At 37.8% G+C, this 19,871-nt stretch overlaps 1 protein-coding gene across 5 annotated transcripts in view; it reads left to right on the top strand.

Annotated features, from left to right (window-relative positions):
• The window catches only part of CCNJ (cyclin J), a 29,896-nt gene extending 11,027 nt beyond the window's left edge, over positions 1–18,869 (top strand). For 3 of the 5 annotated variants that reach the window (XM_037805190.1, XM_037805189.1, XM_037805193.1), the window contains exons 4-6: positions 15,099–15,398; positions 15,486–15,645; positions 16,263–18,869. In XM_037805190.1, coding sequence (XP_037661118.1) covers positions 15,099–15,398; positions 15,486–15,645; positions 16,263–16,674 — 872 coding nt within the window. In that variant the 3' untranslated portion in view covers positions 16,675–18,869. The remainder of the gene's footprint in view (positions 1–15,098; positions 15,399–15,485; positions 15,646–16,262) is intronic. The other 2 variants (XM_037805192.1, XM_037805191.1) reach the window with 2 other exon arrangements.
• The last annotated feature ends 1,002 nt before the right edge of the window (positions 18,870–19,871 follow it).

Below are 19,871 nucleotides of genomic sequence, written 5' to 3'. Positions count from 1 at the left end.
TCTTTATGCATTAGGCACAGCTATGAAATAGGCAGAAAGATGGAATCTGATAATAACCATATTTGTTACCCAGTACAGACTATACTATTGCATCTTTCGGTGCCCCTTTTAACATATGCTTCTAACTCATTTCATTGTTTGTTAGTACCCTTACTGAAGAGAGAAGTGAAAAAAAGAATTGAAATTGAATTTTGCTTCTTTTAGTAACATGGGAAGATTGTATTTGATATTGAAGTTGAATTGATTATGTAGTTTTTATATTATCCATGCCATTACAATAGCAATTTAAGCCCCAGTTCAAAGTAGTATGTAGACTTACTGACTGACTTCCCACCGTTGTGGGTCTGGGATCAATATGCTGCTGTCTAGGAATATTCCTCCTAAACCCTGCCACCAGAGTTCCTTCTAAAACACCTTTGTGCTTTGGCTGCTAATATACCTAAAACCAAATGCAGGCCTATGTGATATCATTTTTGGAACTAACCTCTTCTTAGGCTTTTTTTTTTCCCCCTACTTTATTCTTCCTTTGATCTGATGACCTCAGCGACTTATTTTATCTCCTTGAATGTCTCTTTGTAAGTTTTTTTAAAATCCTTTGTGGAACCAGGATGACTATAAATAAGATACAGCCCCACTGATGACTTCCCATCTGTGGGTGGGTTAAGGCAGAGATTCTTTAATGTAGCATTTAGAACCTTTCATCCTGATCTAGCCACCTTCCCAGTCTTATCTTCCCACCCTATCCCCGTGTGCCTTGAGCTGAATCCTTACCAGAATACTGTCCTTTCCCTTTAATCTAGTGTCCTCATGCCACCTGTCTCCACCTGCCCCACCCCAAGCCAAAGAGGCAATGCTTGTACATTGCCAGTTAACCTTTAATGTAGCCTTTAATTTAGGTGTCAGTCTCATAAGTAATCACATGTATGATACTGTATGTGTTTCATCCCTGGCTTCAGAGCCCTTTATAATTTAATAACTTGTATGGGATTAGAAAAACCCACACTTGACAGATCAGATATGAGAAAGCCCACACATGGAATGGTTTCTTATTATCCTGCAGAAAACTAGTATACTACTGGATCAGTTTGTAGTGGAGAGACACTGGAAATCAAACAGGTAATTTTGGTTATTTTTAAAATACGGGATGAGAACATCATTAATGGAAAGTAACTTTTGCCTGCTATGGCCATCATTGTCAGCTTACTGCTGCTAATCCCCACCTGTTCCTTGCCTATGATTCCTGAAGTATGGTGTTCAGCCAAGTGAGACACTCATTTTGGTGAGCTGCAAAGTAATAAATAATGCATAGACCATTCATAGAGTGACTTATATTTGTAACTAAAATTTACTTACAAATAGTCAGTGGTCAAAAAAGTTTGAGCTATCAACTCTATAGTAGGATCAGGAATAGAAGAAGCTGGCCCTTTAGTAGCGAGCAGCAGTCTCCCCTCCCCCAATCTCTAACCTCACATCAGAAGTGCTTAGGATTCTTATCAACTTACTTATAGCCTGTTTTCAGTATCTGCTCTCTGCTTTAACTTTGTTGAGTTCATTGTAGTGTTCCTTAATTACATTCTTAACCTTTTTTACCTTTGGATACCAATGACACCTCCCCAGTTGAGTTCTGTGTCTCCCCCTCCCTTAGCTGTTCCTTGCTTTGGGATGGACAGTGTGTTCTAAAACAGTGAAGAGCAGCTTATAACTTACAGGACTGGTGACAGTTGGATTCCAGTTAGAGAGTAGGTTGGGAGGCCATGGGTAGTTTGGCCAAAAATGAAGCACAACTTGTAAGCTCTGTGTGCTAATGCTGCCTGGAGTCTACACTATTAGAGATACGAATAAAGAGCCTAATCTCTAATGGGAGAGTGATGTATAGTGTTTAAGAGCAGGGGCTATAGTGATGGACTTCCTGGGTTTGAATCTTTCGCCAGTAATATAACTTTCAATAACCCTAGAGTTTTGGGGTACTTGTCTATAAAAATGAAAATAAAGAAATTTACAAAGTTGTTGTGAAGATCAAGTGTGGTAAAATGTTTAAAAGCACAAAGGAATTAATATATATTGGCATAGTAATGATTACTGCCTCCATAAGCTGCTTTGTAGTCTTTAGCCAGGCCCCTAGCCCTAAAGTTTCTAGTTCATTCTAGAATGGGCCCTGATTTGTCTTGGGAAATTCTCAAATTCCAACTCTTCCATCCACATATCCTGGCTTCCGTGGGCTTCTATGACTAGCACTGAACTTATGGAAAGCATGGAAGACATGTTGGCAGTGAGGCTTCTGGTATTTTGCTTAAGACTTGTGTAACTAAGAAAGTGTAACTTGGAGTCAGGATGAAACCAAAAGTGAGATTATAGGTTTTTTGTTTTTTTTTTTTTTAATTCAGTTTTATTGAAATATATTCACAAACCATACAGTCATCCATGGTATACAATCAACTGTTCACAGTATGATCATATAGTTATGCGTTCATCACCACAATCTATTTCTGAACATTTTCCTTACATCAGAAACAATCAGAATAAGAATAAAAAATAAAAGTGAAAAGAGAATACCCAAACCATCCCCCCATCCCACCCTATTTGTCATTTAGTTTTTACTCCCATTTTTCTACTGATTTTTTTTCAATTTTTTAACTTTGTTTATCAAAAAATTAAAAACAAACAGGCAAACAACAACCAAAAAAACCCCACAACATTTCAAACAAAGCAATGGATTAAGGAAAACAAATAACCTAAAATAATTACTTTGCTTCCAATATGTTCCTACCATACCCCAAGAAAATTAATAAACCATGTCCAAACAGAGGAGTAAGAAAAACAAATAATCTAAAATAACTACATTGCTTCCAACATGTTCCTACCATACCCCAAGAAAATTAACAACCCCTAAGAAAACAAAGGAATAAGAGAAAAAAAAACCTAAAATAACTCTATTGCTTCCATCATGATCTTACTATATCCAAGAAAGTTTACAAACCATAATCATTCCTGAGCATTCCCATAACATTGAGATTACCCTCCATAGTTTATCTGTTCTTATTAGATTATCATTCCCCCTCCACTAATTGGTATCTCTAGGTCCCCTACATTCTACAGTATAAAACATTGTACATTTTTCACAGAATTCACATTAGTGGTAACATACAATATGTCTCTTTTTGTGCCTGGCTTATTTTGCTCAGCATTATGTCTTTTCTTTTTGTTTTTTTTTTTTTTAATCTTCATTTTATTGAGATATATTCATATACCACGCAGTCATACAAAACAAATCGTACTTTCGATTGTTCACAGTACCATTACATAGTTGTACATTCATCACCCAAATCAATCCCTGACACCTTCATTAGCACACACACAAGAATAACAAGAATAATAATTAGAGTGAAAAAGAGCAATTGAAGTAAAAAAGAACACTGGGTACCTTTGTCTGTTTGTTTCCTTCCCCTATTTTTCTACTCATCCATCCATAAACTAGACAAAGTGGAGTGTGGTCCTTATGGCTTTCCCAATCCCCTTGTCACCCCTCATAAGCTACATTTTTATACAACTGTCTTCGAGATTCATGGGTTCTGGGTTGTAGTTTGATAGTTTCAGGTATCCACCACCAGCTACCCCAATTCTTTAGAACCTAAAAAGGGTTGTCTAAAGTGTGCGTAAGAGTGCCCACCAGAGTGACCTCTCGGCTCCTTTTGGATTCTCTCTGCCACTGAAGCTTATTTCATTTCCTTTCGCATCCCCCTTTTGGTCAAGAAGATGTTCTCCGTCCCACGATGCCAGGTCTACATTCCTCCCCGGGAGTCATATTCCACGTTGCCAGGGAGATTCACTCCCCTGGGTGTCTGATCCCACGTAGGGGGGAGGGCAGTGATTTCACCTTTCAAGTTGGTTTAGCTAGAGAGACAGGGCCACATCTGAGCAACAAAGAGGCATTTGGGAGGAGGCTCTTAGGCACAACCATAGGGAGGCCTAGCCTCTCCTTTGCAGCAACCGTCTTCCCAAGGGTAAAACCTGTGGTAGAGGGCTCAACCCATCAAACCACCAGTCCCCTATGTCTGTGGTCATGTTAGCAACCATGGAGGTGGGGTAGGCGAATACCCCTGCATTCTCCACAGGCTCCTCAAGGGGGCACTGCATCTTTTTTTTTTCCTTGTTTTTTTTTTTTTTTTTTTTTTAACTTTCCCTTCTTTTTTAAATCAACTGTATGAAAAAAAAAGTTAAAAAGAAAACAAACATACAATAAAAGAACATTTTAAAGAGACCATAACAAGGGAGTAAGAAAAAGACAACTAACCTAAGATAACTGCTTAACTTCCAACATGTTCCTACTTTACCCCAAGAAAGTTACCTAATATAGCAACATTTCTGTGAACTTGCTCCTACTATATCCATCAGAAATTAACAGACCATAGTCATTCCTGGGCATCCCCAGAACGTTAAATAGCTTATCTGTTCTTCTTGGATTATTGTTCCCCCTTCCTTAATTGCTCTCTATTGCTAGTTCCCCTACATTCTACATTATAAGCCATTTGTTTTATATTTTTCAAAGTTCACATTAGTGGTAGCATATAATATTTCTCTTTTTGTGCCTGGCTTATTTCGCTTAGCATTATGTCTTCAAGGTTCATCCATGTTGTGATATGTTTGACAAGATCGTTCCTTCTTACTGCCACGTAGTGTTCCATCGTGTGTATATACCACATTTTATTTATCCACTCATCTGTTGAAGGACATTTGGGTTGTTTCCATCTTTTGGCAATTGTGAATAATGCTGCTATGAACATTGGCGTGCAGATATCTGTTCGTGTCACTGCTTTCCGACCTTCCGGGTATATACCGAGAAGTGCAATCGCTGGGTCGAATGGTAACTCTATATCTAGTTTTCTAAGGAACTGCCAGACTGACTTCCAGAGTGGCTGAACCATTATACAGTCCCACCAACAATGAATAAGAGTTCCAATTTCTCCACATCCCCTCCAGCATTTGTAGTTTCCTGTTTGTTTAATGGCAGCCATTCTAACCGGTGTTAGATGGTATCTCATTGTGGTCTTAATTTGCATCTCTCTAATAGCTAGTGAAGCTGAACATTTTTTCATGTGTTTCTTGGCCATTTGTATTTCCTCTTCAGAGAACTGTCTTTTCATATCTTTTGCCCATTTTATAATTGTGCCTACTGTACTATTGTCATTGAGTTGTAGGATTTCTTTATATATGCAAGATATCAGTCTTTTGTCAGATACATGGTTTCCAAAAATTTTTTCCCATTGAGTTGGCTGCCTCTTTACCTTTTTGAGAAATTCCTTTGAGGTGCAGAAACTTCTAAGCTTGAGGAGTTCCCATTTATCTATTTTTTCTTTTGTTGCTTGTGCTTTGGGTGTAAAGTCTAGGAAGTGGCCGCCTAATACAAGGTCTTGAAGATGTTTTCCTACATTATCTTCTAGGAGTTTAATGGTACTTTCTTTTATATTGAGATCTTTGGTCCATTTTGAGTTAATTTTTGTGTAGGGGGTGAGGTAGGGGTCCTCTTTCATTCTTTTGGATATGGATATCCAACTCTCCCAGCCCCATTTGTTGAAAAGACCATTATGACTCAGTTCAGTGACTTTGGGGGCCTTATCAAAGATCAGTCGGCCATAGATCTGAGGGTCTATCTCCGAATTCTCAATTCGATTCCATTGATCTATATGTCTATCTTTGTGCCAGTACCATGCTGTTTTGGCAACTGTGGCTTTATAATAAGCTCCAAAGTCAGGGAGTGTAAGTCCTCCCACTTCGTTTTTCTTTTTTAGAGTGTCTTTAGCAATTCGAGGCATCTTCCCTTTCCAAATAAATTTGATAACTAGCTTTTCCAAGTCTGCAAAGTAGGTTGTTGGGATTTTGATTGGGATTGCATTGAATCTGTAGATGAGTTTGGGTAGAACTGACATCTTAATGACATTTAGTCTTCCTATCCATGAACATGGAATATTTTTCCATCTTTTAAGGTCCCCTTCTATTTCTTTTAGTAGAGTTATGTAGTTTTCTTTGTATAGGTCTTTTACATCTTTGGTTAAGTTTATTCCTAGGTACTTGATTTTTTTAGTTGCTATTGAAAATGGTATCTTTTTCTTGAGTGTCTCTTCAGTTTGTTCATTTCTAGCATATAGAAACATTACTGACTTATGTGCATTAACCTTGTATCCCGCTACTTTGCTAAATTTGTTTATTAGCTCTAGTAGCTGTATCGTCGATTTCTCAGGGTTTTCTAGATATAAGATCATATCATCTGCAAACAATGACAGTTTTACTTCTTCTTTTCCAATTTGGATGCCTTTTATTTCTTTGTCTTGCCAGATTGCCCTGGCTAGCACTTCCAGCACAATGTTGAATAACAGTGGTGATAGCGGGCATCCTTGTCTTGTTCCTGATCTTAGAGGGAAGGCTTTCAGTCTCTCTCCATTGAGTACTATGCTGGCTGTGGGTTTTTCATATATGCTCTTTATCATGTTGAGGAAGTTTCCTTCAATTCCTACCTTTTGAAGTGTTTTTATCAAAAACGGATGTTGGATTTTGTCAAATGCTTTTTCAGCATCTATTGAGATGATCAATTGATTTTTCCCTTTTGACTTGTTAATGTGTTGTAATACATTGATTGATTTTCTTATGTTGAACCATCCTTGCATGCCTGGAATGAACCCCACTTGGTCATGGTGTATGATTTTTTTAATGTGTCTTTGGATTCGAATTGCAAGTATTTTGTTGAGGATTTTTGCATCTATATTCATTAGGGAGATTGGCCGGTAGTTTTCCTTTTTTGTAGCATCTTTGCCTGGTTTTGGTATTAGATTGATGTTAGCTTCATAAAATGAGTTAGGTAGTGTTCCATTTTCTTCAATGTTTTGAAAGAGTTTGAGTAAGATTGGTGTCAGTTCTTTCTGGAAAGTTTGGTAGAATTCCCCTGTGAAGCCATCTGGCCCTGGGCATTTATTTGTGGGAAGATTTTTGATGACTGATTGGATGTCTTTGCTTGTGATGTGTTGGTTGAGGTCTTCTATTTCTTCTCTGGTCAGTCTAGGGTGTTCATATGTTTCCAGGAGATTGTCCATTTCCTCTACATTATCCAGTTTGTTGCCATACAGTTGTTCATAGTATCCTCTTATAATTTTTTAAATTTCTTCAGGATCTGCAGTTATGTCACCTTTTTCATTCATTATTTTGTTTATATGGGTCTTCTCTCTTTTTGATTTTGTCAGTGTAGCTAGGGGCTTGTCAATCTTGTTGATCTTCTCAAAGAACCAACTTTTGGTGATATTTATCCTCTCTATTGTTTTTTTGTTCTCTATGTCATTTATTTCTGCTTTAATCCTTGTTATTTCTTTTCTTGTACTTGGTTTAGGATTGGTTTGCTGTTCATTTTCTAGCTTCTTCAGTTGATCCATTAGTTCTTTGATTTTGGCTCTTTCTTCCTTTTTAATATATGCGTTTAGTGCTATAAATTTCCCCCTTAGCACTGCTTTTGCTGCATCCCATAGGTTTTGGTATGTTGTGTTCTCATTTTCATTCGTCTCTATATATTTAGCAATTTCTCTTGCTATTTCTTCTTTAACCCATTGATTGTTTAGGAGTGTGTTGTTTAACCTCCAGGTATTTGTGAATTTTCTAAGTCTCTGATGGTTATTGACTTCTAATTGTATTCCATTGTGGTCAGAGAATGTGCTTTGAATAATTTCAATCTTTTTAAATTTATTGAGGCTTGTTTTATGTCCCAGCATATGATCTATTCTGGAGAGTGTTCCATGAGCACTAGAAAAGTATGTGTATCCTGGTGATTTGGGATGTAATGTCCTGTATATGTCTGTTAAATCTAATTCATTTATCAGATTGTTTAGGTTTTTAATTTCCTTATTGGTCTTCTGTCTGGTTGATCTATCTATAGGAGAGAGTGATGTGTTGAAGTCTCCCACAATTATTGTGGAAACATCAATTGCTTCCTTTAGTTTTGCCAGTGTTTCTCTCATGTATTTTGTGGCACCTTGGTTGGGTGCATAGACATTTACGATTGTTATTTCTTCTTGCTGAATTGCCCCTTTTATTAGTATGTAGTGGCCTTCTTTGTCTCTCAAAACATCCCTGCATTTGAAGTCTATTTTATCTGAGATTAATATTGCTACACCTGCTTTCTTTTGGCTGTAGCTTGCATGAAATATTTTTTTCCATCCTTTCACTTTCAGTTTCTTTGTGTCCCTGTGTCTAAGATGAGTCTCTTGTATGCAACATATTGATGGTTCATTTTTTTTTATCCATTCTGCGAATCTATATCTTTTAATTGGGGAGTTTAATCCATTTACATTCAACGTTATAACCGTGAAGGCATTTCTTGAATCAGCCATCTTATCCTTTGGTTTATGTTTGTCATATTTTTCCCCTCTGTCTATTAATATCCTTTATTGTACCCATACCGAATCTCTTTAGTACTGAACCTTTCTCCAAGTCTCTCTGTCCTTTCTTTGTTTCTCTGTCTGTAGGGCTTCCTTGAGTATCTCCAGTAGGGCAGGTCTCTTGTTAGCAAATTCTCTCAGCATTTGTTTGTCTGTGAAAAATTTAAGCTCTCCCTCGAATTTGAAGGAGAGCTTTGCTGGATAAAGTATTCTTGGCTGGAAATTTTTCTCACTCAGAATTTTAAATATATCGTCCCACTGCCTTTTTGCCTCCATGGTGGCTGCTGAGTAGTCACTACTTAGTCTTATGCTGTTTCCTTTGTATGTGGTGAATTGCTTTTCTCTTGCTGCTTTCAGAACTTGCTCCTTCTCTTCTGTGTTTGATAGTGTGATGAGTATATGTCTCGGAGTGGGTTTATTTGGATTTATTCTCTTTGGGGTTCGCTGAGCATTTATGATTTGTGTATTTATGTTGTTTAGAAGATTTGGGAAGTTTTCCCCAACGATTTCTTTGAATACTCTTCCTAGACCTTTACCCTTTTCTTCCCCTTCTGGGACACCAATGAGTCTTATATTTGGACGTTTCATATTATCTATCATATCCCTGAGGTCCATTTCGATTTTTTCAATTTTTTTCCCCATTCTTTCTTTTATGCTTTCTTTTTCCATTCTGTCATCTTCCAGGTCACTGATTCGTTGTTCAACTTCCTCTAGTCTTGTACTATGAGTGTCCAGAATCTTTTTAATTTGGTCAACAGTTTCTTTAATTTCCATAAGATCATCCATTTTTTTATTTAGTCTTGCAATGTCTTCTTTATGCTCTTCTAGGGTCTTCTTGATTTCCTTTATCTCCCGTACTATGGTCTCATTGTTCATCTTTAGTTCTTTGAGTAGCTGCTCTAGGTGCTGTGTCTCTTCTTGTCTTTTGATTTGGGTGCTTGGGCTTGGGTTATCCATATCATCTGGTTTTTTCATATGCTTTATAATTTTCTGTTGTTTTTGGCCTCGTGGCATTTGCTGAACTTGATAGGGTTCTTTTAGGATTTGTAGACCAATTGAAGTCCTTATGTCTAATTTATCAGATCTACAGCTTTGTGGAGTACACTTTCTCTAACTAACCAGCAGGTGGCGTCCACGAACCACCTGTTCTCCACAAGCCAGTTCTCCCCTGCTTAGCCTTTTTGGTGAGTGGGGGAGTGAGTCTTGTGGGGTCCAATTGGTGTACCAAGCTTGCGTGTGTAGTTGGTGTTGCCTGCCCTGTATATGGGGCGTGTTTCTGGGCAGTCAGGGAGGGGGGGGGTGGCTCTAACAATCAAATCTCCCTGGTGATCCTCGAGTTTTAAAGCTGCTGCAATAGTCTAATCCTTCAGTTCAGTCCTGCCACAGTTTGTCTCTGCCACTGACCCACAAGTCCTTGGTATTGGCGTATGGCTCCTGAGACTTGCAAGTGGGCCCCTCTTCCAGGCCGTGCACCCCGGGTCCTCTGTTGAGGGATGGCTGTGCTATGTCACAGGTGAGTGCCGTCCCCCAAGGGCAGTTCTGGGCTGCTGGGCTGTGTAGGGAGGCTCCCAGTCTGCTGAAATGATGGCTGAATGGGGCTTTGTTAATTCACACTGCTCTACCTTCCCAACTCTGGGACAATCAGCTGAGGTTGCAGGGAAGGCTAATGTCCACGCCCAGTTTTGTGGTGTGTGCCTGTTATTTGAAGCACTTCCGTCACACTGGGTTGTGGGGGCAGTTCTGGGCTATGGGGCTGGTGATGGGCAGGAGTGTTTCCTGTCCACCAGGATGATGGCTGTGAGCGGACACCCCCCTTTTCTTGGGAAGTTGTGGTGTTTAGTGAATTTTCTCAGCCACTGGATTATTGCGTTTTGTCTCAGAGCTCTCCTAGTTCTGCTCTTGACTTGACCTGCCCAAATAGCAAGTCTTTGAAGCTTTCTGTATTGGGCTTCTTAGAGTAATTGTTTTAGAAAAAGAAAAAAGGTTTTAAAAAAACAAAAAAAACAAAAAAAACGGGCCCTCCTCAGAGATCTAATGGGTTATTGAAATGCTAAGAGACAAAGCAACCAGGGCCATTAAGGAAAGGTCCACAGGGCAGAGAGATCAGCTTTTCTTCAGGATTTGCATATGCGCCTCAGGGCCCTTCCCCTTTCTGTGTTCACCAGAACTCCAAAAATCCTCTGCTTTTATTTTGGAGTTTTTCGTGTTGTTTTTTTTCTATGCCTGTCTCCTCTCTGCTGGGCTGGCTGCTCTCAGATTCTCTGGTGTCTGGTCTCAGTCTATCTATGGTTGGACTTTGAATCAGTAGAATGAGTTTCCGATAAGGGCACCCACTGCAGTTCTCCCTTCTCCTTCCCGGAGCTGACAGCCCCTCCTCCCCCAGGACTGAGCCTGGCAGGGAGGGGTGCGGGTCCCCTGGCCGCAAAAACTTACAGATTTCGCTGATCTCAGCAGTTCCATGTTTTCATGAGTGTTGTATGAAGTATGCCCAAAGTCAGATTGCTCTGTGGTGTCCAGTCCACGCAGTTCCTGGCTTTCTACCTACTTTCCTGGAGGAGTAACTAAAACATACAGCTCACCAGTCTGCCATCTTGCCCCGCCTCCCCTCAGATTATAGGTTTTTAGTAGTAACAATTTATGACAAGTCTTTGTTTCTCCATGCCTACCAATAAAGTATTAGCAAAACTTTTACTTCTTATAGTTAAAAATTATATCTCACACAGTTCATTTGATTTACATCTCCAGTTTTTTTTAATGAGCTTAGAATCTTTTCTTTTTCTCTGAATTGCCTTTTTGTGTTCTTTACCCGCTTTTCTCTTAGATTGATGGTCTTACAGATTTGTGAGGATTCTTAGAATATATTAAAGATGACTTTTTTTTTTTAACTTTGTAATAGAAGACTAGAGTGTGGGTGGGCACAGCTCAAAGTGACATCTGATCCATGCCCTACTCAGTATACAAATCTCTTCCGCATACTTGCCATTCACACCAGCTTTGGAAATGTGCTGGTTTCCATAGCTGATCTGAACGTTTCCTATAAAGGAAAGAAGACGTGATATTTTGGCTTCTGTGGCCTCTAATTCTTTATTTTCTGGGAAGCAGATGTGAATTTCCTGTTCCCTTATTTCCTGTTTGAGGCCTTTATCAATATAATCACATGGCTTCTGGTATTTCCTTTCAATTGAAGAAGCTGATCTTTCTGCTCTGTGTATGGTATTGTGGATAAGTAGGTTTAAGATATACACTACACACACACACCATTCAGCACAACAAAAAACTATAGATATGAAAACAGATACTCATTGAAACTGTCACAGATTTTGAAATTCTTTATTATCCATGTATCTGAGTATTTATATTACTATAAATAATGAAAAAAGTTCCAGAAAACATAAACCTAAATCAAAATCCCTAATATGGTTATTTATTTAGTAGGCAGGTTATTTTTAACTTTGCAAATTAAAAAATGCAAAATAGCCAAGTACTTTATAAATATAGAAGCCCATAGATGTTTAATTAATATAGAAAGCTGTCTGTCCTGGTAGTTGTCCTCATCTAACCTGTTGTGATATTTTGGTCTAGAAATACAGATTTGGGAATTCAAATGTAAGTCTTACTTTGGGCTTCAGTTGTTTCTTTTGACTCAACTTATGTGACCTTAAATGAATTGGCTAGCCTTACTACCTTGGTTTCTTGAGCTGTGAAATTGGTCATATACAATTTTTGTTTTCAGTGTTGAAAGTTTCAAAAAAATAATATGAAACAGACTTGGTCCTTGACTTAAACAGTGAATTATGGTGTATTAATTTTTTCAAAGGAACTTCAAGCATGATATAAATAGACCTTATTAATTTTTTCAATATTCCTTTGATGTATACTGCAGTTTTGCTCTTGCTACACAAAAAGCAAGACACTTTGAAAGCCCTAATGATTCATCCAGAGTGATTGAACTAAATGTCTGGGTCATTTTCCTTCTAAGAATTTCACTTTGTTATACTGAGAACAGTGGTTTCATCTTCTATATCTTTATGCAGCAATGGTGCTAGAGAAGTGTGTCATCAAGACCACTTGAGGGCTTTCAACAGTAATAATTATGTGCTATTGGTGAAACGTGAAATTCATGTTTATGTGATTTGAATTGGAAGGAGTATCTGAATTCTTGAAAAGTGTAGATTAAGTTTTGGATCAACTCTTACCTGCATCAGTGTTTAGTTAAGCGTGGTTTAGATCTAAAGTTCAAAATTTCTCTGGAGCTGGAAGAGCTGCCATCTTTCCTTTTTCTTTGGGCTTAGACTCTTCTCAAGTCATTTAATATCTCCCGATCTCCCCACATAGGAGACAAAATCTTCTTCCCTAGTTCCCTTCCATAAGCAAAGACCAAGGCAAACAGCAGTGCTTTTTCCTTAGCCCTCAGGCAAACCAAAGTGAACACACCCCTACTGACTTCAGCACTGCTGCCTGAACACTGAGTGCCTGGGCTGAGTGATCCTGGTCACTACCATTTGCTGCAGCATCTTCAATGTGAGGTGTAAATCCATCCCTTCTGGAAGAGAAACTTCATAGGGAAACTCATCTGGTTTTTCCTGGTTTGGCTATCTTTCTGACTTCTCAAAAAATGTTTTTTAAATGGATAAAATAAAATTATAAGATTTCCAAGGAAACCAAATATATTGAAATAGATACGGAAAATTAAAACAGATTTTACATAGTAATTAATATGTGCATCTTTAGTAATATATTCTAACAACCATAATTTTGAAGAAGTATGAGTATAAAAGATATTTTTGCTTGCTGGATAAATAATAAAAATTAAATAAAAAATATTGTGAGAAATCTACAATAATTGCAATATGAATAGACTATTTTAAACCTTAATGTAAAAATAAGACACAATGGAAGGCTTGAGTTACAATTTCCCTCCTTCTGTGGGCTACCAAGGAACAAAGATCCAAAGAGACTTGAAGACAGCTTTCCATTGCTGCATATGGAAAATTGTAGCTTGTGATTTTCCTCCAGCGTTAAGTCCTAGAAATCCCTAAAAAGAATGCTTTATATATAGTAAAATGCTTGCTTGGAAATTAAAATATCAGATGGAACACAACCTATACATAAAAATTATTCTAGGGCTGGAGAGAGAATTTTATTCCTTACCAGTGCACAGTTGAAACCTCTAGGTGATTATTTCATGATAGGAAGTTAATGCCTTCAAATAATGAAGTTCAGCCATCAGAATATCTTTACTCCTGTTCTGCTTTGAGTAAGGGGATATAAAGGAAGATAAAAGGGAATATAAAGTATATTCCCCCCCTTTTAGAAATATTTTTTATTGTGAAATTATAACAAATATACATAAAAGTGATAACTTTCAAAGTATGATTTAACAAGTAGTTACAGAGAAAATTTCAAAGAATGTTATAGGTTACAGTTCCACCATTTCAGTTATTTCCTTCTAATTGTTCTAATACCCTAGAGACTAATATATATATATATATATATATATATATATATATAAAGATTCAGTATTCATAATCCTTTGTTAAATCCTATCTTGTCTGTTGCTACTCCTCCCTCTCATTTGATCATTGTCACAATCTTCAGGGATATCTGGGCAGTGACCACCCTAACTTGTTCATATTGAAAAGGGGTGTCAACATTATGGGGAAGGGGGACGCATCTGATTGATGATTTTGAAGAGGCTGTTGCCTCTGGGTTTTGGGACTTCTCTGGCATAAGAACAGTGGAGGATTTATGTTTCTGAGAAATGAAGTTAGTGAGTGAAACTTCTATAGAGTCTTAGATAGGGACCAGGATATTCTTTAGGATTCTCAATGCTACTGTTGATTTCCGTTTGGCATACTGTGGCCATTTGGAATATCTAGCTGAAGCTTGCATAAGAGTAACCTCCAGGGTAGCTTCTCAACTCTGTTTGAAATCTCTCAGCCACTGTACCTTTTCTCCCTTTTGGTCAAGAAGGTACTCTGAATCCCTCGATGCTGGGGCCAGGCTCATTCCTGAGAATTGTGTCCCATGTCGCCAGGGAGACTTACTCCCCTGGAAATCATGTCCCACGTAGGGCCTCCCCTCCTTTTAAAAATAAATTTAACCATAGGGGATTCAGAAGAGGAGGGATAGGTTTCGGGTGTGTGAAATGAGAAAGCTTGTAGATATTCACCCAGTTTTGGGTTTTTTCCCCCTCCAGACTTATTGAGCTTTCTCTGGAATTATGCTGAAACTATTCCAAGATGAAACACTCAGTACTTAACAATTTTTGATTTCAGATAAAGCTACGTCATTAAATTCTTTAAACTATGTTCTATTGTAAAATAAAATAACTTATTTTTTTCCACCACAACCACCACCCCCACTTGCCTCCCCACCCCAAAAAAAACTTCCTGAAAAGATTCAGCTAGTGAGATTTGAGAGTTACTTTTTTTGGCATACATGACTATTTCTCTTACACAATAACACAGATCAAAATGTTTACATATTCTAAGCATATTTTTTTTGAGCGGGGCAAGAGTCGGGGACAGCAGTGCTGGGAGAGAAAACATGCATATACGAGAAACAGAGAATGCCAGCACAGTTGTATCTGCCTAAATTAGGGGAAAAGAATGCTTTGGATCTAACTGACTAGATGTATAATGATCACTTGCCTAACATTTTCTCTCTTTTCTCTTTTATAAGGTAAATTTGAAGAAAAAGAAGATAGTGTGCCTAAGTTGGAGCAGCTCAACAGCCTGGGTTGTATGACTAATATGAATTTAGTATTAACAAAACAAAATTTGCTACATATGGAGCTATTGTTGTTAGAAACTTTTCAGTGGAACCTCTGCCTTCCAACAGCTGCCCATTTCATCGAGTATTATCTCTCCGAAGCAGTACATGAAACAGATCTTCATGATGGCTGGCCAATGATTTGTTTGGAAAAAACTAAACTCTACATGGCCAAGTATGCAGATTACTTCCTGGAAGTATCTTTGCAAGGTGAGTTGTTGTGGATGCCAGTAAGTGATTTGTGAGCTCGTGACTTGTGCATTCTGTTGCTTAAGTTCATTTTTGGTGTCTCCACAGATTATGCCTTTCTAAATTATGCACCTTCTTTAGTAGCTGCTGCATGTGTGGCTTCTTCAAGAATTATACTTCGTCTTTCTCCAACGTGGCCTACAAGACTGCATCGTCTTACTGCTTACTCCTGGGATTTCTTAGTGCAGTGCATTGAACGGCTATTGATGTAAGCCTTTTTGTTCTTGTGTTTGTAATTTCTCATTAATATTTTTCTTCCTATATAAGGTTCCCTGAAAACAACTTCTCAAAGGCACAGCACTTTTAGGATACTTGCTTCTGGCAACCACTTCCTGGCATGAGCAAGCTGCTGTGTGAGCAGAAATCTGCAGAAGGAGAGCCCCTCTTTGCTGTTAACCAGTTAGAGCTTGTCATTGCTCGTATGATTGGGAAAGGGATTGCTCTTTTTTGTCTGAGCCTGTAACTTTGACATCAGTCCAGATGACTCTTGCCCCATTCCCTGTTTCCACATCTTTAATTCTTGGGGTCATCAGGATGTCACCTGATTGGCAGCTGCATTTAAGTGCTTCTTGTGGATGTATCTTTCAAGCTGGACATAACCCTCAAAGCTACCAGTAGTCAGTTCCCAAGGTGTCTACCAAGGAAAGGAGCTTTTAAAGGTTAAGAGTGAGATATCACCATGTTAAAATTATGGTGCAGTGACTGCTACCAAGGCACTGGTGACAGTCCATGGGATCAACTGTTGAGGGGTTAGGATTGGGACATGACTTTGTTGCAAATTCTTTTCAATCAATATTAATGATTCTTTTTCTTTTCATGTCATAGCGCTCATGATAATGATGTGAAAGAAGCAAACAAACAGAGGGGACAGGCAGGACCTCAGTCAGCACAACTAAGTGTCTTCCAGGCAGCCTCCCAGCCCTCGAGGCCAGTTCACTTTCAACAACCTCAGTATCTCCATCAAGCGCATCAGACCTCACTGCAGTATCGCCATCCTGTATCAGAACAAGCAAGCTGTCAGCAGATCGTATCTACCACTCACACCTCATCCTACACATTACAGACATGTCCTGCTGGCTTCCAAACTAGTGTTCAGGGCCTTGGGCACATGCAAACTGGTGTTGGGATGTCACTAGCAATACCCGTAGAAGTCAAGCCCTGCCTGAGTGTTTCTTATAACCGGAGTTATCAGATAAATGAACATTATCCTTGCATTACTCCATGTTTTGAAAGGTGAAAGTAATACCTGACCCATACTGTTTTGTGACTTGAAGCTCTGGAGCAAGCTTTATTTAAACTCTTCAAAAGGAAAGGGAGCCAAATGGCAACAAAACACTTCAGATACCAGCTCCAGGAAGACTGAATATCCCTTTCAATGCATCAAGAATAGCTGGGAGGACTAAGCAAACACTTTAATAGTGTGTATGACAAATCCTATTACAACAAATTCCTGTATGACAAAGATTTTCAAGCCATGGCTGATGGTCCAAATATTTCAAAAATATTCAATGCAACAGAAAATTTGGACAGACCCCAATTCACCATAATGAGATTTGACCTGTGGTGGGCTCTGGCCTAATGTTGACATCTGTGTCAAAGACTAATGTTTATCTGTGGATTTGCCAAACAGTCTTTTATGAAGGAAAGTTACAGTATTAATTTCTGAAGAAATCCTTTTTTTTCTGCAGTTTTGAGTTATATTTTTGATTTACAGATGAATTTTTGACTAAGTTTAAACTTGTGAATTTCTATACTATTCTAATCTGAGCAGTAAAAAAAGAAATTTTTAAATGATTCTGTATAACTTCCTATCACAAATAGTATATGTACCTGGATTTATATACTAAAATGAAGGGTGGAGTAGCTCTCTTATCTTAAAATCATTGTCATAATTTTTTGTTTTTTCCCTAAGTGATCAGCTTCAAATCTTTAGATTAAAATACATTTAACTCAGGGAATTTGTACTACTTGGAAACACTTAACTGTAATGCAACATACTTTGGAAATGTTACAGTGTGAACTACCTTTATAACTAGGCTAAAATACTCCTGCTAGGATGTTGTTGTCAATTGAGAACATAACATTGTAGCATTGAATGAATGAAATAGTGGTTTCTATGATTCATAATACATATATACATTTTGCATTTCTCAGTGCAATCGATAATCTATACCTAGATTTGATATTACTCTAAAAAAAAGTTTTTTCAAGGGAAGGCATACTGTAAAATGTCAATACTAGAATAAAGTTCCATAGGTTTATTCTGGAGTGGAGTGTGGCCAGGTAGTTCTCAGGTTGTACTTGAGCAGCACTTTGTCCTGTTGTGTGGCAGACAAGTGCTATAAGCAACATTTGAATCCATCTGGTCAGTCTAAGCAGGCAAAGGTACTGACTACTAAATTTCAATAGCCACCCTCCTTGAATTGGCCCCAGAAATGCCCTGGGACATTTCACTCTCCTGGTAATGAGTGAAAACAGCAATAATAGTCATTACAATTAGGGCAATTTGGGGGTAAAGAGTTTGGGAGGATAAATTTAAAAAGTTAAAAAAAGTCATTGTAATAAAGTGTATACATTGTGCTCTTATCTGTGGGAGAAGGGAGATTCGGTGAAGGGAAACTTTCTGATTTAAAAGTTAGGTGTGTCTTTGTTTATGTTTTTTTTTTTTTTTTTCTTTTAAAAGATAGCACTTGAATAGGAGGGAATCTGCATGGCAGGTATGTGACTGCCATAATATGCATTGAAGACAAGCTTATTATAAAGATGTGGGTATGCAGCAGAGTCTCAGCAATCAAGCCAGTGGCTTTTAGTAGGAAGGGAAGGGGCTCAGCACAGCAACGGACAGATCTGAATAACTCCAGTGGATGAGTGTCGGTGGGTGGCTTCTGCCAGCATGAATTCTTAAAGAAAAATCCTTTCCTTAAAAGGAAGATACTTTTACATTTAGAGTACATAGGGCATGATGTGGCTTTATTAGACTGGTAGATGGAATAGAACAACGACCACAAAAACAAAAAACCACTCAGGTAAGAAAAACTCAGCATTTTCAAGCATGAAATTGTGTTCTGAAAGTATCATCACTTACTCTTTAGAAAAGGCTGCTAATTGGATTTTGGTAATTTTTATCTCAAAAAAACTTGAATTATTTTGGGGAAAATGGGTTCAAAAGAGAATCTTTCACATTCAGAACCCAGCAACTTGGAGTCCATTTTCAGTATTTTAACTACCTCAAATACTATGAATGTAAGATAATTGGGATAGAAATCCCAACTTGAAACAATGACCGGTGCCTATGGTAACTTAATGTCTTGTCAAATGCTTTTATTAATCGATTTGTCATTCTTGTTATAGAAGAATATGCCTTTTTTAAAAAAGCTTATTAATAACACTTTCCCAATATATTTAAAAAAAGATAACACTGGATTGATGTTTTGGGAGGGTGGGTGGTGGGTGGGTGGTGGTAGAATAAAACAATTGGTTACTATTGCTGCATACCCAGGGCGAGGTGGGTTGGGATGGTTGGAGAACCGGAACTATTTTTAAACATTAGATTTCAATATAAATAGAACTCATAACTACTAGCTTTTGGGGGGGTGGGGGCAGTTGTATGGGTTTTGTTTTATTTAATTTATTAATTAGTCTTTAAGATAGTTTTTTTTTTTTCTTTTGAGATTACTGGACCATCAATAAATGTGTACTGTGAAAGATTAATGATATGTATAAAGGGCTTTACCAAAGTCCATTAAATAAACACTACTCAAGTACAGACTGCAAACCAAAATGTATCTGTGTTTTCAAATTAATTGCAAATAGCGAGTATGGTGCTAAAGTCTACACCAGTGGAATTAGGTGAGTGCTATGCACTTAATTTTAAAATAAAACTAGTTTTCAGTAAAATTGCTGTGGTGTTTTGTTTTAAATATATACTCAACACATATTTGCCACTTTGTTGAACCATACTGTCAAGTAAGTCAGACTTGGAGTCTTAATTATACTTACTAAGAACCATCCAGATCAGTGTTGGTGGGAAAGATTTATCTATTCATTATGTATCAAAGCATCAAAGTTCACAAAAGTATATTGGGCACAGTTGTTGCCTTTTGGGTTTGTCAGTTTTACTATGTTAGCAACTGCAAATTTTAATTTGTTAATAATGCAAGCTTCAGAAAATATGAAGACTATTTTCAAACAAAAGTAGAGACACAGGAAATGGTCAACAAAGTGAGCATGAACAAGGTCAACAGTGCTGTTCACCTAAATACAATTTGCTACTTAATTCAACTTAAAATGTAGCAGATAGAATTTTTTTTTAAACATTTTTTAAATTAGAGAAGTTGTAGGTTTACAGAAAATGTGAAAAGCAGTGTTCCCATATGCACCCTTTATAATTAACACGTTGCATTACTGTGGTACATTTGTTACAACTGATGAAAG

This window comes from Choloepus didactylus, chromosome 15, assembly GCF_015220235.1.
Source record: "Choloepus didactylus isolate mChoDid1 chromosome 15, mChoDid1.pri, whole genome shotgun sequence".
In the NCBI taxonomy this organism is placed as follows: domain Eukaryota; kingdom Metazoa; phylum Chordata; class Mammalia; order Pilosa; family Megalonychidae; genus Choloepus; species Choloepus didactylus.
Note: the sequence above shows the minus strand (reverse complement) of the source record. Positions and strands in the feature narration are given on the sequence as shown.